The sequence below is a fragment of the Primulina eburnea genome, chromosome 4 (genome assembly GCF_022965805.1).
Source record: "Primulina eburnea isolate SZY01 chromosome 4, ASM2296580v1, whole genome shotgun sequence".
Lineage (NCBI taxonomy): Eukaryota > Viridiplantae > Streptophyta > Magnoliopsida > Lamiales > Gesneriaceae > Primulina > Primulina eburnea.
In genome coordinates this window covers 40,555,199-40,577,503 of record NC_133104.1, presented here as the reverse complement: position 1 = coordinate 40,577,503, position 22,305 = coordinate 40,555,199, and the positions used below count along the sequence as shown (strand labels likewise).

At 35.8% G+C, this 22,305-nt stretch overlaps 3 protein-coding genes and 1 pseudogene across 4 annotated transcripts; all 4 read left to right on the top strand.

Moving 5' to 3' along the window:
* The first annotated feature begins 2,891 nt into the window (after positions 1-2,891).
* LOC140828919 (purple acid phosphatase 18-like) lies at positions 2,892-5,803 on the top strand. The gene is made up of 5 exons (XM_073191797.1): positions 2,892-3,156; positions 3,600-4,268; positions 4,571-4,759; positions 4,836-4,924; positions 5,351-5,803. The coding sequence occupies exons 1-5, from the start codon at positions 3,025-3,027 to the stop codon at positions 5,568-5,570; spliced, it is 1,299 nt and encodes a 432-aa protein (XP_073047898.1). The 5' UTR covers positions 2,892-3,024; the 3' UTR covers positions 5,571-5,803.
* Positions 5,804-7,604: 1,801 nt separating this feature from the next.
* Positions 7,605-8,353, top strand: LOC140830296 (fatty acid desaturase 4-like 1, chloroplastic; annotated as a pseudogene).
* A 9,068-nt stretch (positions 8,354-17,421) lies between these two features.
* On the top strand, positions 17,422-18,126 carry LOC140830295 (fatty acid desaturase 4-like 2, chloroplastic). The gene has a single exon (XM_073193581.1). The coding sequence runs from the start codon at positions 17,422-17,424 to the stop codon at positions 18,124-18,126; it is 705 nt and encodes a 234-aa protein (XP_073049682.1).
* Positions 18,127-20,274: 2,148 nt separating this feature from the next.
* LOC140829879 (NAD(P)H-quinone oxidoreductase subunit L, chloroplastic) lies at positions 20,275-22,079 on the top strand. 2 transcript variants are annotated; one of them, XM_073193162.1, is made up of 5 exons: positions 20,275-20,470; positions 20,605-20,694; positions 20,787-20,894; positions 21,300-21,394; positions 21,757-22,079. In XM_073193162.1, the coding sequence occupies exons 1-5, from the start codon at positions 20,336-20,338 to the stop codon at positions 21,902-21,904; spliced, it is 576 nt and encodes a 191-aa protein (XP_073049263.1). In that variant the 5' UTR covers positions 20,275-20,335; the 3' UTR covers positions 21,905-22,079. The 2 variants fall into 2 exon arrangements, with proteins under 2 accessions (XP_073049263.1, XP_073049262.1); XM_073193161.1 differs by having other exon boundaries at positions 20,605-20,709.
* The last annotated feature ends 226 nt before the right edge of the window (positions 22,080-22,305 follow it).

Here is a 22,305-nt window from a genome sequence, read left to right as displayed (position 1 = left end):
CTTGGTAATAAACTGCTTCTTCAATATCCGGAGTAGGATCAAAACGTTTAATACCTCTTTTCTCATTCTCTGGACAATTGGTCGAGATATGACCTCTTGCTCCACATGTCCAGCAATTACAATCTTTGAAACTTTCATTAGCTCGCGTATGAGCTCTTCTGAAAGTTTTCTTTGTAGGTGTTCTTCCTGTGTTTCGAGATGAACTCGATGCCTGGGATGATATCCTACTTCTCGATGGTCCGCTTCTTTGTCCAGATTTATAAGATCTGGCTTTCTGTCTAGACCATACGGTTCTTGGTTTCCAAGAACTTCTTCCACTTCGTGCATAAGGATGAGTCCTAAAACTTTTCCTTTTATGCTTCTGTGGTTTACTTCCAATAATTGTTGGAAGATCATTTTCCTTACAACACAAAGGAGTTCTTTTGTTGATACCCCTTAGTCGTTTGTAATTCTTTTGTAATGCTGCCATGTGACACCATTCTGCTAATTTCCCTTTAAGGAAAGAGGCTCTTCTTGCCAATGTATCTGGATTACCAGGTACGTATTCCCTTATGAGCATTTCTCTCCAAAGGCTTGGCATTTTTGCGAAGAAAAGCTGCATAGCTATATCTTCTTCGACTCCTGAATTCCATCTATATTTGGTGAATAACATAATGTATTCATCTACCAAACATATATCATGTAATTCAAGACTATACAGAGCTTGAGTATATTTTTTCTTTTTCTCTGTATCTTGACTATTGAAATAGTCTACCCCTATAAAGTGTGCTTTGAATAGGGTAGCCATTTTTCCAGCGATCTCACTAAGAGATTCCCCAACTAGAACTGACTCTTTCATGTCTGATGAAGTCATGTCCCAAGCAATTTTTACTGATCCCATAAGACTCATTTCCAAAAGTTTAATGAATCCTTCTTTGTTGAGATCAAGTGTTCCTGCTGCGATCCTCATAGCAGATGTCCAATCGTCTATGAGATCTTCTCTGTTTTTGAAGTCCAATACATCAAGGTTAAGCATAACCCCGTAAGGATGTATAGGATCTAAAACAGTTTTCCCATAGGGTGTTTGGTGCAAAGGGATTTGAGTTCTCCTTGCCCTTGTTCCCGCTGGGTGTGATCCTCCACCGGTATGGAAATCAGTCTGAGATTCTCTCATATTTACATTATGAGATCCCATACTTTCCCTTGGTGGTTCCTGAGAAGATGACCAGGTTATTGCAGGTGGTGTTTCACCTACTGCTGTATTCATCTTTAGATCTACTACTTTGAGATTTGCGAAAGATTCCGCAAGCTCTTGTAGATCCTCCAAACCAATCCTTTCTAAAGTTGTCATCAGATCAATTTCTTTTCTGAGACAGACTTGATTAGATTGATCATCTTTTCTTCTTCAGTTAAAGGTTTTGACACCACTCTGGCCTTCCCTTGTTGATGTAACAAAGGTTCGGTACCAAAGGATGGTGGTAACCAGCCTCCTGAAGTTCTTCTACTAAAACTTGGTTGTTGTTCTAGTTTCTGTATTCTTATTTGAATATCCTTTAATATTTCAAGAATTTCTTCTTGTTTTTCTAGGACCTTTTCAATCCTTTGAGGTACATAATATAGCATATTGCCATAATTTTGTACCGTTTTCTGTATTTCTCTAAGATCCAGAGAGAGCTTAGAGGAGTCTGGTATTATCTCCAGAAATTTATTATTCTGAATCATAAATTTTTACCTGAGGGTGCTGTTGTTTCCCTTCGTAGATCTTCTGTCTATACAGATCCATTGTTCTCTGAAGAATTTCTTCTGAGTAGATTTTGAAGTATGTTTTTACGGTTCTTTAAACCTTGTAAACGCATACATTTCGTTCTGAGTTCAGTGAAGCATGTACTTCGCTGTAATTCTTGTTCTAATTGATTTATTTCCAGGGAAATAAGTTCAATTTCGAACTGGATGGTAGTCCCTGGCATATTTAACAGATCATCGAAGATCTGGTCTTTTCGGCCTGTAAGAGTCTACCTTTTGTGTATGCAAGGTTTTGCAAACACTGCTGTCTTTAATCAGGAGATAAATTTCCTTTGTTCTCCTGTTTCTGATATCTAACAATAGTTAGATAAACTTGTGTATATTCCAAAATATTGGAATAGTTCTTGTAAATTATTCTTCTCGAACTAAAGTTCGGATTCATAATTTTTTCGAAATTCTCCTTCTCATACATTTAATTACTAGTAATAATAAAATTTTCGTGTTTGAAATAAATTAACCATGCTCTGATACCATTTTTGAAGCGCGGAGGATCAATTAAAAGAAAATAGAGAATAAGGGTAGTTTTGTCAATTTTATAGGTTTAGGGAGTTAAAAGAGAGTTTTTGATGGCTAGGGACAAGTTAAGTTTGGGTTTAGGAATTTATGAGCAATTTCCCCAAGTGATCGTGATTTGTGATTATTATTTTTATTCCTGATTTTCATGAAAAAAACAGAAAAAAAAAAAACAATGTGATTCAATTTCATTCGATAATTAACAAAATAAAGAGTAGATCTTTTGTGAGACGGATCCACCCTACCGATATTCACAATAAAAAATAATACTCTTAGTATAAAAAATAATATTTTTTCATAGATGACTCAAATAAGAGATCCGTCTCACAAAATAAGATCAACGACTCACATAAATTTTTGTCAAAAAAAATATTGATGCATCTCTTTAAAGGCAAAAACTTGTGTGAGATGGTCTCACGTGTCGTATTACTTTTTATGCTAAAAATATTACTTTTAGTTATGAATATGTGTAGAGTTGACCCGTCTCACAGATTGGGATCCGTGAGACGGTGTCACATGAGACCTACTCATTATTAAAATATTGTCTTAAAAAAGTATTATTGAAATGTTGCCAGATTGAGGCCGAAGATGGCGGGGTGGTTCAGTCCCATTATAAATATACAGGCAATATCGTGTTGTCCCGCTGACTCCACTTTCCACATTCGAACGTCAAAATCAAGATAACCACATAAAGCAGACAATTCTGGTTCATGTAAACTTCGCGAAGCCATGAATTTTAAATTGGTTGTCTTGATTCTGGTCGTGCTGACAATCGGCGCCGCGGCGGAGTACATTCGACCGCCGCCGCGCAAAATGATTCACTTCCCGTGGAATTCGAGGCCCTCTTCTCATCCTCAACAGGTGAAATTCTTTTCTTTTTCCTTTTAATGTTAGTTTGTCGGTATTTAATTGATCAGGAAAGAGAGTGGCTTGATTGCATTTCACTATTTCTAGGGTGTTCGGCTTTGCAAGATTTAGGTTTTGAAGTTAAATTCTTTGTCTCTAGCGTATTTATTTGAAAAAACAGGAAAAATTAATGGATGCGTTTTTTAGGGAAAATACATTGAATTCGGAGCCGTAGGTGCTTTTTGCTAATATGTCGGAAGTTGGAAGTTGGTTGCTATTGGTCTGCTACAATTGACTTTATGGTTAAATTTATTACACTTGATCTGATTCCTGTTATCTTTTCTGAGAAGTAAAGAAAATTTTGAAAAGTTGCCCAATCCAAATATAATCTGCACTCCGTTTTTTTGTCAAGATTGACCGATTCTGTCACTGTGACTGTGTATTGGTTTCAATGGCAGGTTCACATCTCCTTGGCCGGAGACAAACACATGCGGATATCATGGATAACTAGCGACAAAAATGCTCCTTCAATTGTTGAATATGGAACGTCATCCCAAAATTACAGTTTTAAAGCTGAAGGAGAGAGTACTAGTTATAGTTATATACTGTATAGATCTGGGAAGATTCACCATACGGTGATTGGTCCCCTGGAATATGGCACGTTGTATTTCTATAGATGTGGTGGGGAGGGCACTGAGTTCCAACTAAAAACTCCACCCTCTCAATTTCCTGTTACATTTGCTGTGGCAGGTGATTTAGGTCAGACTGGATGGACCAAGTCGACTTTGGACCACATAGACCAGTGCAGATATGATGTACATATGCTTCCTGGAGACCTTTCCTATGCGGATTATATACAACATAGATGGGACACGTTTGGGGAACTAGTGCAGCCACTCGCTAGTGCAAGACCGTGGATGGTGACCCAAGGGAATCATGAGAAGGAGAACATACCAATCTTCATAGACAGCTTCAAATCCTATAACTCAAGATGGAAGATGCCGTATGAAGAGAGTGGGTCCAGTTCGAATCTCTACTATTCGTTTGACGTGGCCGGAGTTCATGTCATAATGCTTGGTTCGTACACTGATTATGATCAGTACTCCGTTCAATACAGTTGGCTGAAGGTACGTTTAACGCAGCGACATTAGATGCTTCATTTATTGATGTATATCTAGGAATTGCATTTACCAGCATATACGTATCACATGAACTGGCATGTAGATATAACAGCTACGGATGGAGTTGTCTTAAGGAACTTTCTCATAAAGCGTTAGTAGCAGGGGTAATAAATCTCTTTATTTATCTTGAAACAGTTAATGAGCTTATATGGTTACAAATGGGGCAATAATCAGGCTACCGATGAAGCATTATTTTATAAACTGTGTTTTTTATTTTTATATCCTTTTCTACCTTAAAATTTTTGCAGACTGATCTTTCAATGGTGGACCGTGAAAGAACACCCTGGCTACTTGTGTTGTTTCATGCACCATGGTATAACAGTAATGAGGCTCATCAAGGTGAAGGTGATGACATGATGGCAGCGATGGAGCCCTTGCTTCATGCTGCTAGTGTGGATGTTATTTTTGCTGGCCATGTGCATGCTTATGAGCGCTCGGTATGATTTCAACCTATTGCTTTTATCATCTTAATTATCTTTGAGCAGTTGAAGACTTAATTTTTGTTTTTAACAGAGGCGTGTGTACAATGGTAAAGTGGATCCCTGTGGAGCTGTTCACATTACAATTGGTGATGGCGGAAATGGTGAAGGTTTAGCTCACAAGTAAGTTCGTTTTTTAACAAGGAAGAATTATGTTGAGTATCAATAAAAAATCTGTTAATTTAGCTAATTATTTAGGTGGAAGGCTTACCTTAAATTCTTCTGTTTTTTTACATGATGTTCCATTTTTGGGTTACGACTTGACTCATATTCCCCCGCCACCTCCTTCCACTGGAAACAATGATGGAAAAGGAAAATTTATGGCCTAGATCTATTATTGAACGCCTTCACTCATACTTAACGATCATTACTCTGTCTGGCAAGTCCAATAGAGATTACTATTCTTGTTCCTAGATTACATTGTGGAATCCTTGAATTAAGTTATTTTACCCCATCATTTGCCACATCTTTTTTGAGTTATCATTATTGCATGAGACGGAGGATTAATTTGATTACTGAGCTTTTGAATTTTGGAAAATCATCTTATAGGTACCTGGATCCCCAGCCCGAGTGGTCTGTCTTCCGCGAAGCAAGTTTCGGTCATGGCGAGTTCAAGATAGTGAACTCTACCCATGCGTTTTGGAGTTGGCACAGGAATGATGACGACGAACCAGTGAAGTCTGATGAAATATGGATTACTTCTCTACTTGGTTCTGGTTGTGTTGCTGAAAAGAGCCACGAGCTAAGAAAAATTCTACTGGAGCCTTGAAACTGGTGACTTGTTAGAACATTTTACATGTGTATGTATATATATATATATATATATATATGCTGCATGGAAGTTGTTTGTTGTTCAATATCTTTATCAATGTATTAATATACAAATACCTGCCGGCTGCCACCACAGAAATTTTGTATATGATGTAACTTTAAGATTTTTCTTTGTACTATGAATTTTTATACACTTCAATTGATACTAAATAATTTAATCAGTAGTTCACAGTTCTTTGTACTATGAAGTTTTATACACTTAAATAAATTCCAATCCATCTGTAACATATACAAATAATCGAACTGTAATTTCTAATTAGTATAGCATAATGTAAAGGAAAATTCGCCAGCATAGAATTTCTTCAACCTTTGTAATCATCCCCGCCTTGTAATAACAAGTTGCACTGATTAAGTAGGATTTTTTTTGTCTGGATTTTCATCCCACTTCTATAAATTAAATCCCTTTGAATCACAAAATGTACATCAACCGGTAAAAAGCTAGCTTAAAATGAAGGAGTGCATGAAAGTAGCTCTGTTAACTTTCCTTGTGCTTACTTCAGCTGCAGGTTAGCTGGCTTGGCTCTCTCTTCTATATGATCTTCATAAATATAAACCACAAATAATTTGATCGTCGACCTGAATATCGCATATTTCCGAGCTTTCTAACATTTAACTAGAGCGAGTTCGTTTCGGCGCAGCGTTAGCGTTTCCATCAGTTGACACGGCTGATGGAGCGAAGCGTTTCATATTATGAAAAAAGCTCCAACAAATTATATGGTCGCGTTGTCTTTTCTCTTCAAGTACTATTTTTAAATTATCTGAACTTATTTATGCTAATTAGAGGACTATGATTTTGTTATATATATATATATATATATATAAGATGACTAAATAAAATTTTGCGGTTCCAACAACCAAAACCAAACCACCTATTTTGGCTGAGGCAGCTAGGTCCTAGTGCATAAATTAGGATCGGTCCAATTTCGAAAATTAATTAAATTATTGAAAACGAAACTTTTGTAATGAGCTAGGATAAAGGAAAAGTACATTGTAATAAACTTAACACAGATTTTTTCGATGTTTTCATTTATTGAGTGTGCAACGGGTATCCGAATTCCTAATTCAACGATAATACGTGGACTGTCTATTTGTATATATTAATTAAGCTTTCTTATGAAAAAGTAAAAATTTATGATAAAAAAGTAAAAATCTCAAACTCTCAAAATTTACCAAACTACACACTTTATAATATTTTTCTTTTGAGAGATCTATTTATAGAAAATCTTTACCAATAATCCAAAAAATAAATTTATCATTACCTACATCATCACACACTAATTTTCAATATTTACAACTCTTATTTTCAACATTCAAATATTCAATACACACATTTTAAATATTATTTTTCAACAAGCTTGACATATAATTTTGCGGAAACTTAATTTCGTTAATTTTTTTTTGTATCATCGCCATCTTCCACCTGCATTATTTATTTAATTATTCTTGAAAAATAAAATTTCCTTAATATCAGCAGCTAACGAAGAAATACAAATTAAAGGATTATGCTGTAAGCTGTTTCTTAAGTTTCATATCAATTTAATTTGTGTCCCATAAAAATCAATATATCAATATTCTGACGATAACGGATAAGCACCACGTATTACTTGTTAGAAATGATAAATTTATTTTATTAAATTCATAATTTGTCAGAACTTTCATACCCAACAACGTGCTTCAAAATCTCAATTACACGTATATATTATTGTAAAAATTTATGTGAGACAGTATCACGGATCGTATTTTGTAAGACATATATTTTATTTGAGTTATTCATGAAAAAATATTACTTTTTATTGTGAATATTGATAAGATTGACCCGTCTAACAGAATAAGAACGTCTCATCTACTCGTATATTATATATGTATGCATGTGTTTCTTCCCATAAATATCGTTCCAGAATTTCCTTTCTCTGCATAAAACTTGGTATTTTTCAATAGAATTTATTGTATTCATTTGCTCCGAAAACAATTAATGGCTGAATTTGAGCCTCAACAGAAGACCGCTTCAAAAACATCTCCAAAGCGCTTCTATGATGAAGAGAACTGGAAAACACCAACTAGCATTCAGCGTGTTTGGTTATCAATTGGGTGCGCCACACTTGTGATTTCTGTAGCCAAATCCTTAATATTAATTTCTCGACAATCAACCGGTCTCCGATGCTGGATCTATCCAATTTTCGCCGCCGTCATGGGCTACGTTCTAGGGGACCTCGGCACCGGGATATACCATTGGGCCATCGACAACTACGGCAGCGCCAAAACTCTCGTTTTCGGGTCCCAGATAGAAGGTTTCCTTCGTCACCACGAGCATCCGTTGGCGATAACGAAATGCCACATCGCCACCAACCTCTACGTCGGGGGGCGAGTTTCACCATTTTCGTATTACCAATGAACATATTCTGCACCAACACGAGTTTGCTGACTTTTGCTGCCGCTTTCTTCGGTTGCGGTATGTTTTGTCAGCAGCTTCATGCATGGTCTCACACACCAAAAGGGAAGCTTCCGCGGCTCGTGGCGGCGCTGCAAGATTTCGGGATCATTCTGCCGAGGGCTGAGCACGCGGCGCACCACCACGAGCCTTTCGACAGCCATTACTGCATCGTGAGTGGGGTTTGGAACAGGTTTTTGGATAAATACAAGTTCTTCTTGGCAATGGAGATGATTCTAATCTGTATTTTTGGAGTTAGGCCAAGATCATGGAGTGATTTCGGCTCCAAATAAACTGAAGCATCATCAAGTTCAGGGATATAGATGTGAATTCGGCTGATCCTTCAAGAAAATATAATAATCGAAATATACGAAATATTTTGTACTATATACACTTAAAACGTAAAATATACTATTATATTATATCATTTCTTGTTCTGCTATATCATTTATATTATTTGATTTTTTCCCTACAATATACACACATTATCAGATTGGGTTAAAGTTTAGATTAGTGAATAAACTCATTTAAATTTTTTAAACCATGTCAAATAGTGTGACCTGTCTTGATGTTATTAAATGTCAAGATCAGGTTTTCTCAACTCTTGAGCACTGGCAGAGTCAGCATAGGCCCAGTGTGGGCTGGTGTCTATAGTGGATAAAAAAAAAAATTTATATATATATATATATATATATATATATATATATATATATATATATATACTCGAGTCACGAACGTCATATACTTTGATTCACAATCATTCCAATTCATTTTAATTATTGCTTCATCTTTCATAATCTCTAAAAAATCCAAAATGTTACCAAATTTTAGGTTCGTTTTTTCGTTCAATGTTCGTCGATCATTCAATTGTTTTATAACTTTATGATTTTTCCAATAGATAATGAATTCGTGGTTACATATATTTTATATTTTATATAATATTTTGTTTTGAATTCAGATTTTGTAAACGTTGTTGTTCGTTATTTTTCTGAAGTTTTACCATCAATTATCAATGTTACTGGCTGTGCGTAATTTGTGTTCAAACTTTATGATACATTATTTTTAGCTGTCGATTGCTCTTTTTTTCGCTTTATTAATTATATATATTGTTGCCTACACTGAACCAAAATCCTGGCTCTGCCCCTGCTCTTAAGAATGGTTGAACAACAAATTATGTGGAAACGGTCCGATGAATTTTATGACTATTTTATACTCAAATAGGACAATTTAAACAAGATAACTAAATGCAGTAAGGAACTAACACAAGTGATGTTCATGGATGTTCGGAGACTCAAGTTCTTATGTCACAGCTTCTTCCACTTATGGAAGAATTTCACTATAAGACTTTGGTTTTACAAAACTTGTAACAACTCGTTTCAATTTTAGGATTTACCTACTACCTAAATTAAAACTCCTAGTAACTCAAATGATTGAGATACACAATCTAACAACCAATACAACAATTAAATAAGTGAATCTTCATATTCAAATTTTCGAACAACTCTTCAAACGTTCTATACAGAAATGGTCGAATGGTTTGACAGAGGCTTTTGATGATTCTTGAAGATCTGATAAATGTTCTTTGATGTTAGGGCTGAAGAGCAGCAGTGAATAATAATTAGGATCACTAAGAAATCTTTTTAGAGAATGTAAGTTTGAATGTGTGTTCTTGTGAATTTTTGTATCTTCAACTCTTCTTGACATCCTCTATTTGTATTATCTTTTGAATTTTCCCGTTCAACGATAACTTATATTGTTTACTGACAATATTGACATGTCATCATCGGTCGTTACAAGTATCATTTAATACCAATTAATATCTTCTTGTTTTGCGATTTTAAGTCCATATTTTATCAAAAAGTTTGTTGGACCGCAAATTTCTGTTATTATAGAGTTTGTAGGATCTTTTTGCAATATTTCTATTTTAAGCTTCCATCAGTATTGTTGACTTGCCATATATCCTTATGAGAAACATCAAATCCGACCGTGTGAAGTGCTATTGGGAATCAATGGTTTGAACTTTGTGCACTACTTTAAATGCTTTCGACCGGTCAACTGGAGTAAAATAAAACAACGGTTGGATGTCGTAGCTTTGAGACCGATCGAACGTGTATCTACTTAATGTTAATTAGAACGATCGAGTGCTTATAATTTAGAGCAAAAATAGTTTATTTAACACAATAATTTATTATTTGTCATCATCAAAACTAAGGTATCTAGCTAACACTGACTAAAAAGTAAAATATGGAACAAATTTTAACTTTTTATTGATTTGAAAAGATTATTATATATTTTCTAAAAAATATTATTATATAGCGGCAGATATATATGATGTAAAGCCTTATGATCTTTCGCCGAAATAGTGTCTTATTGTTGTATGTGACATGTATTAGATATAATTCTCACGAGTTAGTATTAACCACTGGAATATTGAATTAAATGAGATAAGAAGTTGTTCCACGTTGAAAGTCAAACCAAGTTTTATCTTCTTTATTAGTTATAAGTTTGAACTACGAGATTGGGCACTTAGGAATACTAGAAGTTTTTAAAAGAAGAAAGACACTGATAGCCTGAGTATCGGTGAAACACGCGCGCTTGTGGTCGACTCGGTGCAGTGTCTTGACCTTATTTATAATTTTTGGACAAAATCTATTTGGAAAATAAGTGTCCTTAACCGTATTAAAATTTTTGGACAAAATTTATTTGGAAAATAAATGTCCCTTGGCCTATCACAGAAGGTTGCGTCTGGACCAGGCTGCTTTCGAACCACACACTGCATCCCTTGCCTTATCACATAAGGTTGTGTTCGTATCTAGAAGGTGGTGTTCCTTCTCCACAACTAGTGAACAAGTTACAACAATCCCTCCATCTGCATTTATCAGAATTTTTGACATCTTTACTGATTTTTTGTTCATTTCATGTTTGGAGTTTTCTATATATTATCGTTCGCTTTTATGAAGAGTTATGTAGTGTTTCATTATCTCGATTCGAAGTCGTCGTATCATATGAAAATTTCCATCAACGTAGAGCACTGTATACGGGTAATTTCATCTCGCGGATAAATAATTCATCCTTGCCTCTATTTTAGTGTTTTGTGTTGCTGCAAATTGTTCCAGTGACATATATCCACATGCATAACATGAACCAACATTGATCATGTTGGGATATCAGGGAAATAAACGAGGTAACATCGCAGCGGAACATCATAAGTGATATCAACAATAAATAAGATGGACACCAATATTTATAGTGGTTCACCCCAAGATTGGGCTACGTCCACTCTAAACCTCTCAAGGAGATCACTTCTTTATTAATAACAAAGAAGACAAGAGAATTGAGAATACAAAGTATTTCACTCAGAACACTCTGATTTTAACACTCACTTTCTCTCCACTAATCCTATTCCTTCCAAGGATAAACACTCCTTAAGAAATCTCACACTAAATCCTTTATCTCACTTCTACACTTATGATTGTAGATGAGAGGATTTGTGTTTTTGGTGTGATTTTGAAATGAAGAATGGATGGGTATTTATAGGAAAAGTTTAGGGAAAAAACAAAAAATAAAACCTCATGGCTTACCTCATTATTTTTGACTAATCAACACATGTGTTAATTGTGTTGTTGAATTCCAAAATTGTGTGCTTTGAATTCAAATATGGGTGGCTTGATTACTTAGCAATTCTCCCCCTCAAGCCCATTTTGTGATTCGATCAAACCTGCAACAGTTCTACAGTATTCCAACTTCCATTTCGGCAATGTCTTGGTCATCATATCAGATCCATTTTCATCTGTGTGAATCTTCTCAAGTTTTAACAACTCTTCTCCAATACATCCCGTATCCAATGATAGCGTACATCAATATGCTTTGATCTTGAATGCATTGAAGGATTCTTTCCAAGATGAATTGCACTCTGACTATCACAGAACAACTTATATTGATCCTGCACAAAACTTAATTCCTCCAAAAACCCTTTCATCCATAATAGCTCCTTGCATGCCTCAGTTGCTGCAATGAACTCCGCTTCAGTGGTTGATAATGCTACACACTTTTGCAACTTTGACTGCCATGACACAGCTCCCCCTGCAAATGTAATCAGGTATCCTGATGTGGATTTTCGGGAGTCAACATCTCCTGCCATATCTGCATCTGTGTAGCCTACAAGCTCAAGTCTGGATCCTCCAAAACTCAATCTATGTTTAGAGGTTCCCCGTAGATATCTGAATATCCATTTTACTGCAGCCCAATGTTCCTTTCCCGGTTTTGAAAGGAATCTACTCACTACACCTACTGAATGAGCTAAATCCGGCTGAGTACATACCATGGCATACATCAGACTTCCAACAGCTGAAGCATATGGAACACTTTTCATTTCTTCTTCCTCATCCTCTGTAATAGGACTCTGCTTTGAGTTCAACTTGAAGTGGTTGGCAAGAGGACATCCAACCGCTTTGGCCTGGTCCATGTTGAACCTCTGAAGTACCTTCTCAATATACTTCTCCTGCGACAACCAGGTCTTCTTGGCATACCTGTCTCGATGGATTTCCATGCCAATAATTCTTTTTGCTGGCCCCAAGTCTTTCATTGAAAAAATCTTGCTTAGTTGCTTCTTTAGGCCTTTGATTTCAGAAGCATCTTTGCCAACAATCAACATATCATCTACATAGAGTAGAAGCACCATCAAATCATCATCAGAGGTATCTTTGACAAACACACAATGGTCTGCAGTGGTTTTCTTGAATCCCTATTGAGTTATCACCGATTCAAACTTCTTGTACCACTGTCTTGGTGCTTGCTTGAGACCGTACAAACTCTTCTTTAATCTGCACATGAGGTCCTCTTTCCCCTTCTCTTCAAACCTCTCTGGTTGCTCCATGTAGATTTCTTCCTCCAAATCCCCATGAAGGAATGCGGTCTTGACATCCATTTGTTCCACCTCCAGATCAAGCTCAGCTGCTAACCCTAGCACAATCCGGATGGATGTCATCTTCACCACAGGTGAAAATATTTCGTCAAAGTCGACCCCGTGTTTCTGTCCGAAACCTTTGACGACAATCCTAGCTTTGAATCTTGGTTGACTACTGTGTTCTTCGTGCTTCAATCTGAACACCCACTTATTCTTCAAAGCTTTCTTGCCTTTCGGCAACTTCACCAGCTCAAACGTCTCATTATCATGCAATGATTGCATTTCTTCTTGCATAGCCTCCATCCACTTATCCTTGTGTTCACTAGTAATAGCTTCCTCGAAGCTCTCTGGTTCTCCCCCGTCAGTTAGCAGGATATATTCATTTGAGGAATATCTGGTTGAGGGTCGCACTTCTCTTCCAGAACGTGTGGTCATTGTACCACGAGAACTTTCTGCTGGTGGTTCACTGTGAACACGAATCTCATCATCATCTTCATGATCGTTCTGCAATTCTTCATCTTCAACCGGTTGTGGATTTACCGTTGAAGGCCACCATTCCAGATCTTGTTCAGATCCAGAATTCTCCTTTTCCGCAGTCTCCAAGAATTCATTCTCCTGAAATATGGCATCACGACTTCTTATAGGCTTTTTGAGATCTGTATTGTAAAACTTGTAACCAAGTTGATCCTCGCCATAGCCTATAAATATGCACTTTCTTGTTTTGACATCCAACTTCTGTCTTTCATCCTTTGGTATATGAACATAAGCAACACAGCCAAATACCCGCAAATGATTATAGGAAACTTCTTTGCCTTGCCACACCTGCTCTGGGACATCATAATTGAGAGGAACACAAGGTGAGCGATTCAATATATATGCAGCAGCAACCACGGCCTCACCCCAAAATTCCTTAGTCAGCTTTGAATGTGAGAGCATGCTTCTGACTCTTTCTGCCAAAGTTCTATTCATCCTCTCAGCTAATCCGTTGAGTTGTGGTGTCTTTGGTGGTGTTGTTTGATGTCTGATTCCGTTCTTTTTGCATATCTCATCAAAGGATCCAATGTATTCTCCTCCATTATCCGTTCGAATACATTTGAGTTTAATGCATGTTTGCCGTTCAACCAAGTTTAGAAAATTGTTGAATGTTTCAGCAACTTGGTCCTTGGTTTTGAGTGTCCACACCCAAATTTTCCGAGAATGATCATCGATAAAAGTTACCCAGTACCTCGCTCCTCCGAGCGACAATGGCATCGGACCACATAGATCTGAGTGCACCAGATCTAGAATTTTTTTTGGCTCTGCTAGGAGGTGAACTTTTGAATGATATCCTGTTTTGCTTTCCGGCTAAGCAGTTTGTGCATTGTTTCATATGAACCTGCTTTATACCGGGCAGAACTTGCTTGCTCACAAGGCGTGTAAGATTCTTTTCACTTATGTGACCAAGACGTCGGTGCCACAACTCTGTTGAGTTTTCTTCCCCTGCGTAGTTCACTCTTTCGGAATGATTTTCCTGAACTACATATAGCTTTGACATCTTTAATCCCTTTGCCACCACAAGTGATCCTCTTGAAATCTTACATACCCCATTTCGGAAGGTTGTACAGAAACCTTCTTCATCGAGTCTTTCGACCGATATCAGACTCAGGCGCATATCTGGCACATGCCTGACGTCTTTCAGGATCAGTGTAGAGCCATCCACGGTAGTCAAGCTCACATCTCCTTTTCCCACGACTCTGGATAAGTCGTTATTCCCCATCCTCACCACACCAAAGTCTCCTTGTGTGTAGGATGTAAAGCATTCTCTTCGAGATGTGACGTGGACTGTTGCTCCACTATCGATCACCCAACTAGTTACTTGAGTTGCCAAATTTACGGACTCCTGCTCTAGCTCGTGAACAACATTGAATTCATCAATGGCGTTTGTTTGCTCATCGTCGGTTTCATGTTTGTTTTTCGGTTGCCGACAATATTTTTTAATATGTCCGTTTTCTCCACAGCGATAACACTTTATGTTGGCATATCTCCCTGAGGACTTGCTTCTTCTTGGCTTCTGATTTGTGTTTTTCTTGATCTTGCTTCTCCCCCTTGACTCAGCAGCCAAAACATCTGACTGTGAGGTAGAGGATCCTTGAGATCTCCGCCTCATCTCTTCATTCAAGATGCCACTCTTGATGAAGTCCATACTCACGGCTCCTCCTGGTGCTGTGTTCGTGAGTGATACCTTCAAAGTCTCCCAAGACTCTGGCAATGAAGCTAGCACAATCAGAGCTATCACCTCGTCATCAAGTTTTATGCTCATACTTGATAACTGCTCCACGAATCCTTGAATCTCGTTCAGATGATCTGCGACCAGAGTTCCTTCTTTGTATCGAACCTGGACAAGCTTGCTCAAATAGAACAATTTGTTGTTACCACTTTTGGAGGCATATAGTGTCTCCAACTTTGTCCAAAGCGTACGAGCATGTGTCTCGTTAGAGATGTGATTATACACGTTGTCATCGACAAATTGTCGGATGTACCCGCAGACTTGCTCGTGCTCGAAGTTCCATTCAGCATCTGATTTATCATCTGGTTTAGACTCGCTGAACACCGGTAGGTGCATCTTGGTGACGAATAGAAGATCTTTCATCTTACTTTTCCAAAGTTGATAATTAGAGCCATTAAGGCTAATCATCTTGCTTGTGCGTACCTCCATCTTTTGTGAATGCTACCAACGAATAATCGTCAAAGCCTGAACACAAAAGAACCACTTCCCTAATACTGTCTAGAAAGCCTTTTCTGATGTGGAAGTTCAGACTAAGCTGCAACCACAGAGCATACGAGGACTTCCTATAGTATTTGAGAATCTAGCTCTGATACCAGTTGTTGGGATATCAGGGAAATAAACGAGGTAACATCGCAGCGGAACATCATAAGTGATATCAACAATAAATAAGATGGACACCAATATTTATAGTGGTTCACCCCAAGATTGGGCTACGTCCACTCTAAACCTCTCAAGGAGATCACTTCTTTATTAATAACAAAGAAGACAAGAGAATTGAGAATACAAAGTATTTCACTCAGAACACTCTGATTTTAACACTCACTTTCTCTCCACTAATCCTATTCCTTCCAAGGATAAACACTCCTTAAGAAATCTCACACTAAATCCTTTATCTCACTTCTACACTTATGATTGTAGATGAGAGGATTTGTGTTTTTGGTGTGATTTTGAAATGAAGAATGGATGGGTATTTATAGGAAAAGTTTAGGGAAAAAACAAAAAATAAAACCTCATGGCTTACCTCATTATTTTTGACTAATCAACACATGTGTTAATTGTGTTGTTGAATTCCAAAATTGTGTGCTTTGAATTCAAATATGGGTGGCTTGATTACTTAGCAGATCAATGGATTGATTAACCAAATATAGCTTAATCTTTTTTTTTTTTTAAAAAAACATCTCGATTGATTAATTTGGGTGATACGAAACCCCGATAATTTCCATACAAAATAATGTATCACTTGTAATTTTCAACATGTCCGAATGCAAGCAGCATTCCATAAACCTATAAATTTCGCCAAATAATAAAACAAATGTAAAAAAAAAAATCATTATTGAGTCGATAGAGTGAAAATACCAATTTCATCGATAAAAATATAAAACTGATACGTAGCTAGCCCAGCCATAGGGTGATGGCGGCCAATGGCATGCATATAATATATCTATGTATATATTATACATAGGTAGTTAAGTATTATACATATAATATATATATGGTACTTAAATTTTGATAAATTTTGAAATATCTTGCTTGAAAGAAATAAATTTTCGAGATTGATTATCTCTCTCGAAAATTTATTTCTTTCAAGCAAGATATTTCAAAATTTAACTACCATGCATGCATGCATGACGCGGCGTGCCTTAATTTCAAAATAAAATTGATACGTAAGCCCAGCCATAGGGTGATGGCGGCCAAGTAATTTTCATATTATTAGCGCATTAATTTAGATAATGTTTTTAAATGGAGTGTCATAATTTAGATAATATAAATGAAATAGCGATATGGGCACTATGTTCAATTAAGTACATACGCTAACAATATGAAAATTATTTTCTGATCATTAATTTTGGTTAGTTTAAGATTATGTTATTCTTTTTATTGCTTTAATGCAAAACACATTTAATGTAAAAATGTGTAAAATTCTTATAATTAAATAATATATTATTAGTTTGTTTTTTCAATAAGATTTTATAAGTAAAACTCTTAATTCAAATTACTCAGTCCAAACATATTTGTATAGATATTTGAATTCTTGATTATAAGTAGTTTATATTAATTTAAAAACAATTTTATTTCTTCACACAAAAACAAAATCATCTTTGTTTACTTATAAATATTGAGTCACCCCGTATAGCCTCCATCTCCCAAAACTTCCATTAATATTCGTTTCCTTTTACGACTTCAAGAAAATGCCACCACTACAATTCGAAGACGAGAGTTGGCAATCGACGAGGGTTCAGCTTGCATGCTTTGCAAGTGGGTGCGCCACCGTGATGATTTCGGTAGCCAAGTTCATTTCAATGTTCTTAAGTAAATCAACCGATTTAAGGATCTGGATCGAGTCCATTTTCGCCGCGGTGGCGGGCTACGTACTGGCTGATTTCCTAACCGGAATCGTCCACTGGGCCATCGATAACTATGGAGACCCTAAACACCCAGTCTTGGGACCGCAGATTGAAGCGATTCAATGCCACCATCAGCAGCCGTGGATTCTCGCGAAGCACCACGTCGCCACCAATATTTATATTCAAGGGGTGGCGGCGACTCTTCTTTTCTCGCCGGTTAACATGTTCTGTGAAGACCTTAATCTGCTCGCTTTCACGTCTGTATTCGCATGTTGCGGGTTCTTTAGCCAGCAATTCCATGCGTGGGCTCACACCCCCAGGCGGAAGCTTCCGCCGGTGGTGGTGGTTCTGCAGGATTCGGGAATCATTCTGGGACCATCTCATCATGCGGGGCACCACCAGCCCCCGTTTGACAGAAGATATTGTATCGTCAGTGGGTTTTGTGATTGGTTCTTGGATAAGTCTAAATTTTTCGTGGGGATTGAGGTCGTTTTGTTTCACATGCTCGGAGTCGAGCCGGTATCGTGGGGGACGAAATCTTTGTTGTAATTGGTGTTCAAATCGTGCTTCCCTTGATTTAGATAATCCTTGTTTTTATGAATTATTAAAAATTAAGTAACCATGGTAAAACATTTATTTTTTAAATTTAAAAATCATCGATATATTGTTTTAATCATTTATCGTGCTTGATATACAATTTATTAACGCTTTTTTAAAAAAAATAAAGTAATAAGATGTTTGATCAATTGTTAATTGTATTTTGTTCCTATATGTTGTTTAATCAATTTAATTTTTAATACTTTCTGCAAACAGAATTTGTTTGAACAAATTTTTGCACTTTTAAAATATCAAATATAGCATAAGATTTTGTTCCATATCGTTAGATTATCCAAATTCGAAGTGGCGAGCTGTTGCTGCATATATATATTATTTATATTTTAATGGAATTTGACGGATGTTTTATTTGGAATGTGAATTATAAATCATCATAAGTCTGGAATAAAAGTAGAGAAAGATTACTCATGAACTTTGAAAGCGTGTATGAGCTACTTAAATTAATGAATTAATACATAAATAAAAAGATTTTGAATCTCGAACTTCGACCTCGTCTCAAACTTATAATTTTTATGTTAAATATTAATAAGTTATATGTCATCTAACTTTTTCGATGTTTCTAGATCCTGCTCTAAAGTCTAAACTGGACTCTTATTCCCTATTTAAAATTTTAAAACCACAAAATACTTGCAAGATAAATTTTTTTATTTTTTTTGCCAATTTCTCATCGATTAACTTAATGATTTGTACTTGCCTAACGTTCATATAACTTATTTTTCCACTAAAATAAATTTTAATAAATAATATATATGACGACAATTCTTTGAATTATTTTTGTGTTTTGTCAAGCGAAAGCTGTTGGACATATGATGCTCGGAGCTGAAGAGAGCAGAAAATGATTGTTGGTGTCAAGAGGTTGCACAGACAATAAATGCATCTTGACAGGGTTATAAACGCAGGAAATATGAATAAACCAATATCATACGAGAATGGGAGATATTCCCAGACTATGTAGGTGAAAACTGAACAGTTGTTATTTGGAAGCTTATGACATAAGATTTATTCAAAGGTCAGCGTGATTAACTTCGACAAATTATAAGCTGATTGACCTTTGGGAAGTTTCTCAGAATATGTGAAGAGTGGGCTCTGACCGCTCCTTTGGTTGGGCTCCCATATTTTTTTAATTTTTTTTTGTTTTTTAAATTTAAAACCCTTGTGAAAATTTCAATTTTTTTTGGTGAAAAATGAAAATGGTTGTCAACTTTTTGTATTTTGGCTCATCTTCTTTCGTTGGGAAAAAACCTTTTTCTTCAAAAAAAAAATCTCTCCCTTCTTTGTTAAATTGTTCTACTAGGGCGAGTTAGAATTCTCAAATGAGTTGGTCTCTTATAGACGATCTCACGAATCTTTATCTGTGATGTGGGTCAACTTTATCGATAGTCACAATAAAAAATAATATTATTAGCATAAAAAATAATATTTTTTCGTGGATGACCCAAATAAGATATCTGTCTCACAAAATACGACATGTGAAACCGTCTCAATTGGGTAAATTATATTTTCGTGTATTTTTTTTAATTGAATATGACTTTTCTTGTCTGTTTGTTTGTTTGTTGTGGTTGGTGTTTTATTTTAATTGATTTAGTTTTTGGTATACGAGATTTGGCAAAAACTTGTGTGAGACGGTCTTACGGGTCGTATTTGGGAGACGAATCTCTTATTTGAGTCATCCATGAAAAAGTATTATTTTTTATGCTATGAGTATTACTTTTTATTGTGAATATGGGTAGGATTGACCGTCTCACAGATTTTGATCCGTGAGACGGTCTCACATGAGACTCACTCACGAGATTTTATAATCTGGTAATTTGATTTTTTGACTCTTGAACTGATTTTTACTCAATTCGATCAAAATTATTCATTGTATGTGTCAGTATGTAAATTATAATTTGTATTTACTTGTTAGATCTGTTTTGTGACAAAAATCAATTATTTACTCTTCCTTATTTTGATGATTTTTATTTTTGTTTTACAATGCTTGGAGTCATATATATGACTCGTGAGATTAAACAAAAGAAACGACAAGAAAAGATGGGATGTGGTTGTTTAGATAAATTCCAAAATAATTTTGCACTCACAAAAAATAAGAACGACTGAAAAATAAGGAGTAAAAGGATAAGGAGACGACACAATTGGCTAAAATATGAACTCATTGAGCTCCCACGTCCCCAAGGCTCTGCCATCTCTTCTCTTCCATCCCTGTAATCCCAAATTCCGTTCTTCCTCCATTTCTTGTAAACAAACCCAATCCCATCTCTATCCCAACTCAGCTAATCAGGTTTCAACAATCTTTCAGGACATGACTTTATCAGTTTTTTTTTTTTAAAAAAAGTTAAAATTCGGACATAAAAAAAGATTGAATTATCATTGATATTATTCGAATTTGCGTGTTTCTTTCTGATGATATGACAGGGAAGAACCAGTTTGAGCTTGAAGATAATCAAAGATTCGGTGGCTGAAATTCCTGGTTTGGCAATTCAAGTTGGAGCGCTTCTGGGGACTGTCGGATTGTGTTTCGTCAGTAAATTTTCAGGGTTCTTTTTGTTTGAAAAAAGAAGAAGAAATTATTTATAATTTGATTGGTGTGGGTACAGGTTGCGGAGCCAGCTTTTGCGGTGACGGGAGTGAGCGATGAAGAAGATTTGGTCTGGGTTTTGATCCAGTCGGGAATTGCGGCTTTCCTGTATTTCATTGTCGCTCCGGTGAGTGAAAAATGTTATAAATGTCAATCTTTTCAACCTGATAAATAATCATGAAAGATGCCGACCATACAAATCAGGTGACAAATTGCATTTGAAATTACAAAGTTATCCATATATTTTATTTGGAAAAAAATATTTTCATAAGTACGTTTAAAATAGTTTTATAATTTCAAATACATTTTGTAAACTTACGCGAAAGTCAATTTGTACAAAATTATTCATACAGCTTATTTGGAAAAGAATCTTTTTCATAAATACATTTGAGATCGTTTTATAATTTCAAATGCACTTTGTAAACTGATGTATAAGTCAATTTGTATACGTAGCATGACTCAATAATCATACTAGAATAAATAAAGCTGGGATATTGAGCATGTTGGTAATCAAAAGTACTTGGTGGTGCAGCCCATCATAATGAATTGGCTTCGGGTTAGATGGTACAGGAGGGGCTTAGTGGAAATGTATTTTCAATTCATGTTCGTTTTCATCTTCTATGCGGGGTAAGTGTCCTCCCTAGCTACAATTGGTATCTCTTGATTTGCTATTGTGTCTCTATTCAATGTTACGGCCCGGGCTAGACCCGCACAAGCACCACTACACTGTAAACTCGTATTCATCCTCGATTTAGGAAAATGACTAGTTCAAGTAAGACATTAGCTTACAAAATATATATATATATATATATATATATATATATATATATATATATATATATATATATATATATATATATATATATATACGCCTATGATTTGCTTTCAAGCATGAAACATGGTTGTTGAATAGAAGAGATTGAGTGGAAAATGATATTCTTAAAAATTAGTCAGCTGAAAAATGGCAATGTTTTTTTTGAAATGTGGAGGGTATTGCTTTGGGCACCATTTCTCAACTTCAGAAAGTTCCCCAGAGATCCATCAATGAAGTATCCTTGGTCCACACCGGAAAATCCTTCCGAGATTAAAGGTGGATTCTTGAAGTACCCATGGGCTAAACCAGAAGACTATGACTAATATTACTACAGTTTTGTGATCATCTGCAACATACAAGGACCTTTTTCTCATTTCGCTATATAGTTATGTAAAGCTATGCGTAGATTAATTTGGATGGATTTATTTATAACATGGTGGATTCAATATACAGATTTGGATGAGTTTAATTATGGTGGAGATTGTGATTACTCTCCAATACTGGAAAAACTAATTTGCATTTTTTTTCCACTTTTAATCATGCTAAAAATAAATTTACAATTTTAATCTCATAAATTGCATGTTTTTTTTCTCTTTTTTTACTTGTTAACACTATATTTGTGTTTTTAGTCCTATAACTTGCACGATTTTTTTATTTTTGTTTCTATTATCGATGAATTTGAATTTTTAGCCCGTTGACCTACATGTTTTTTTTATTCTTTGAC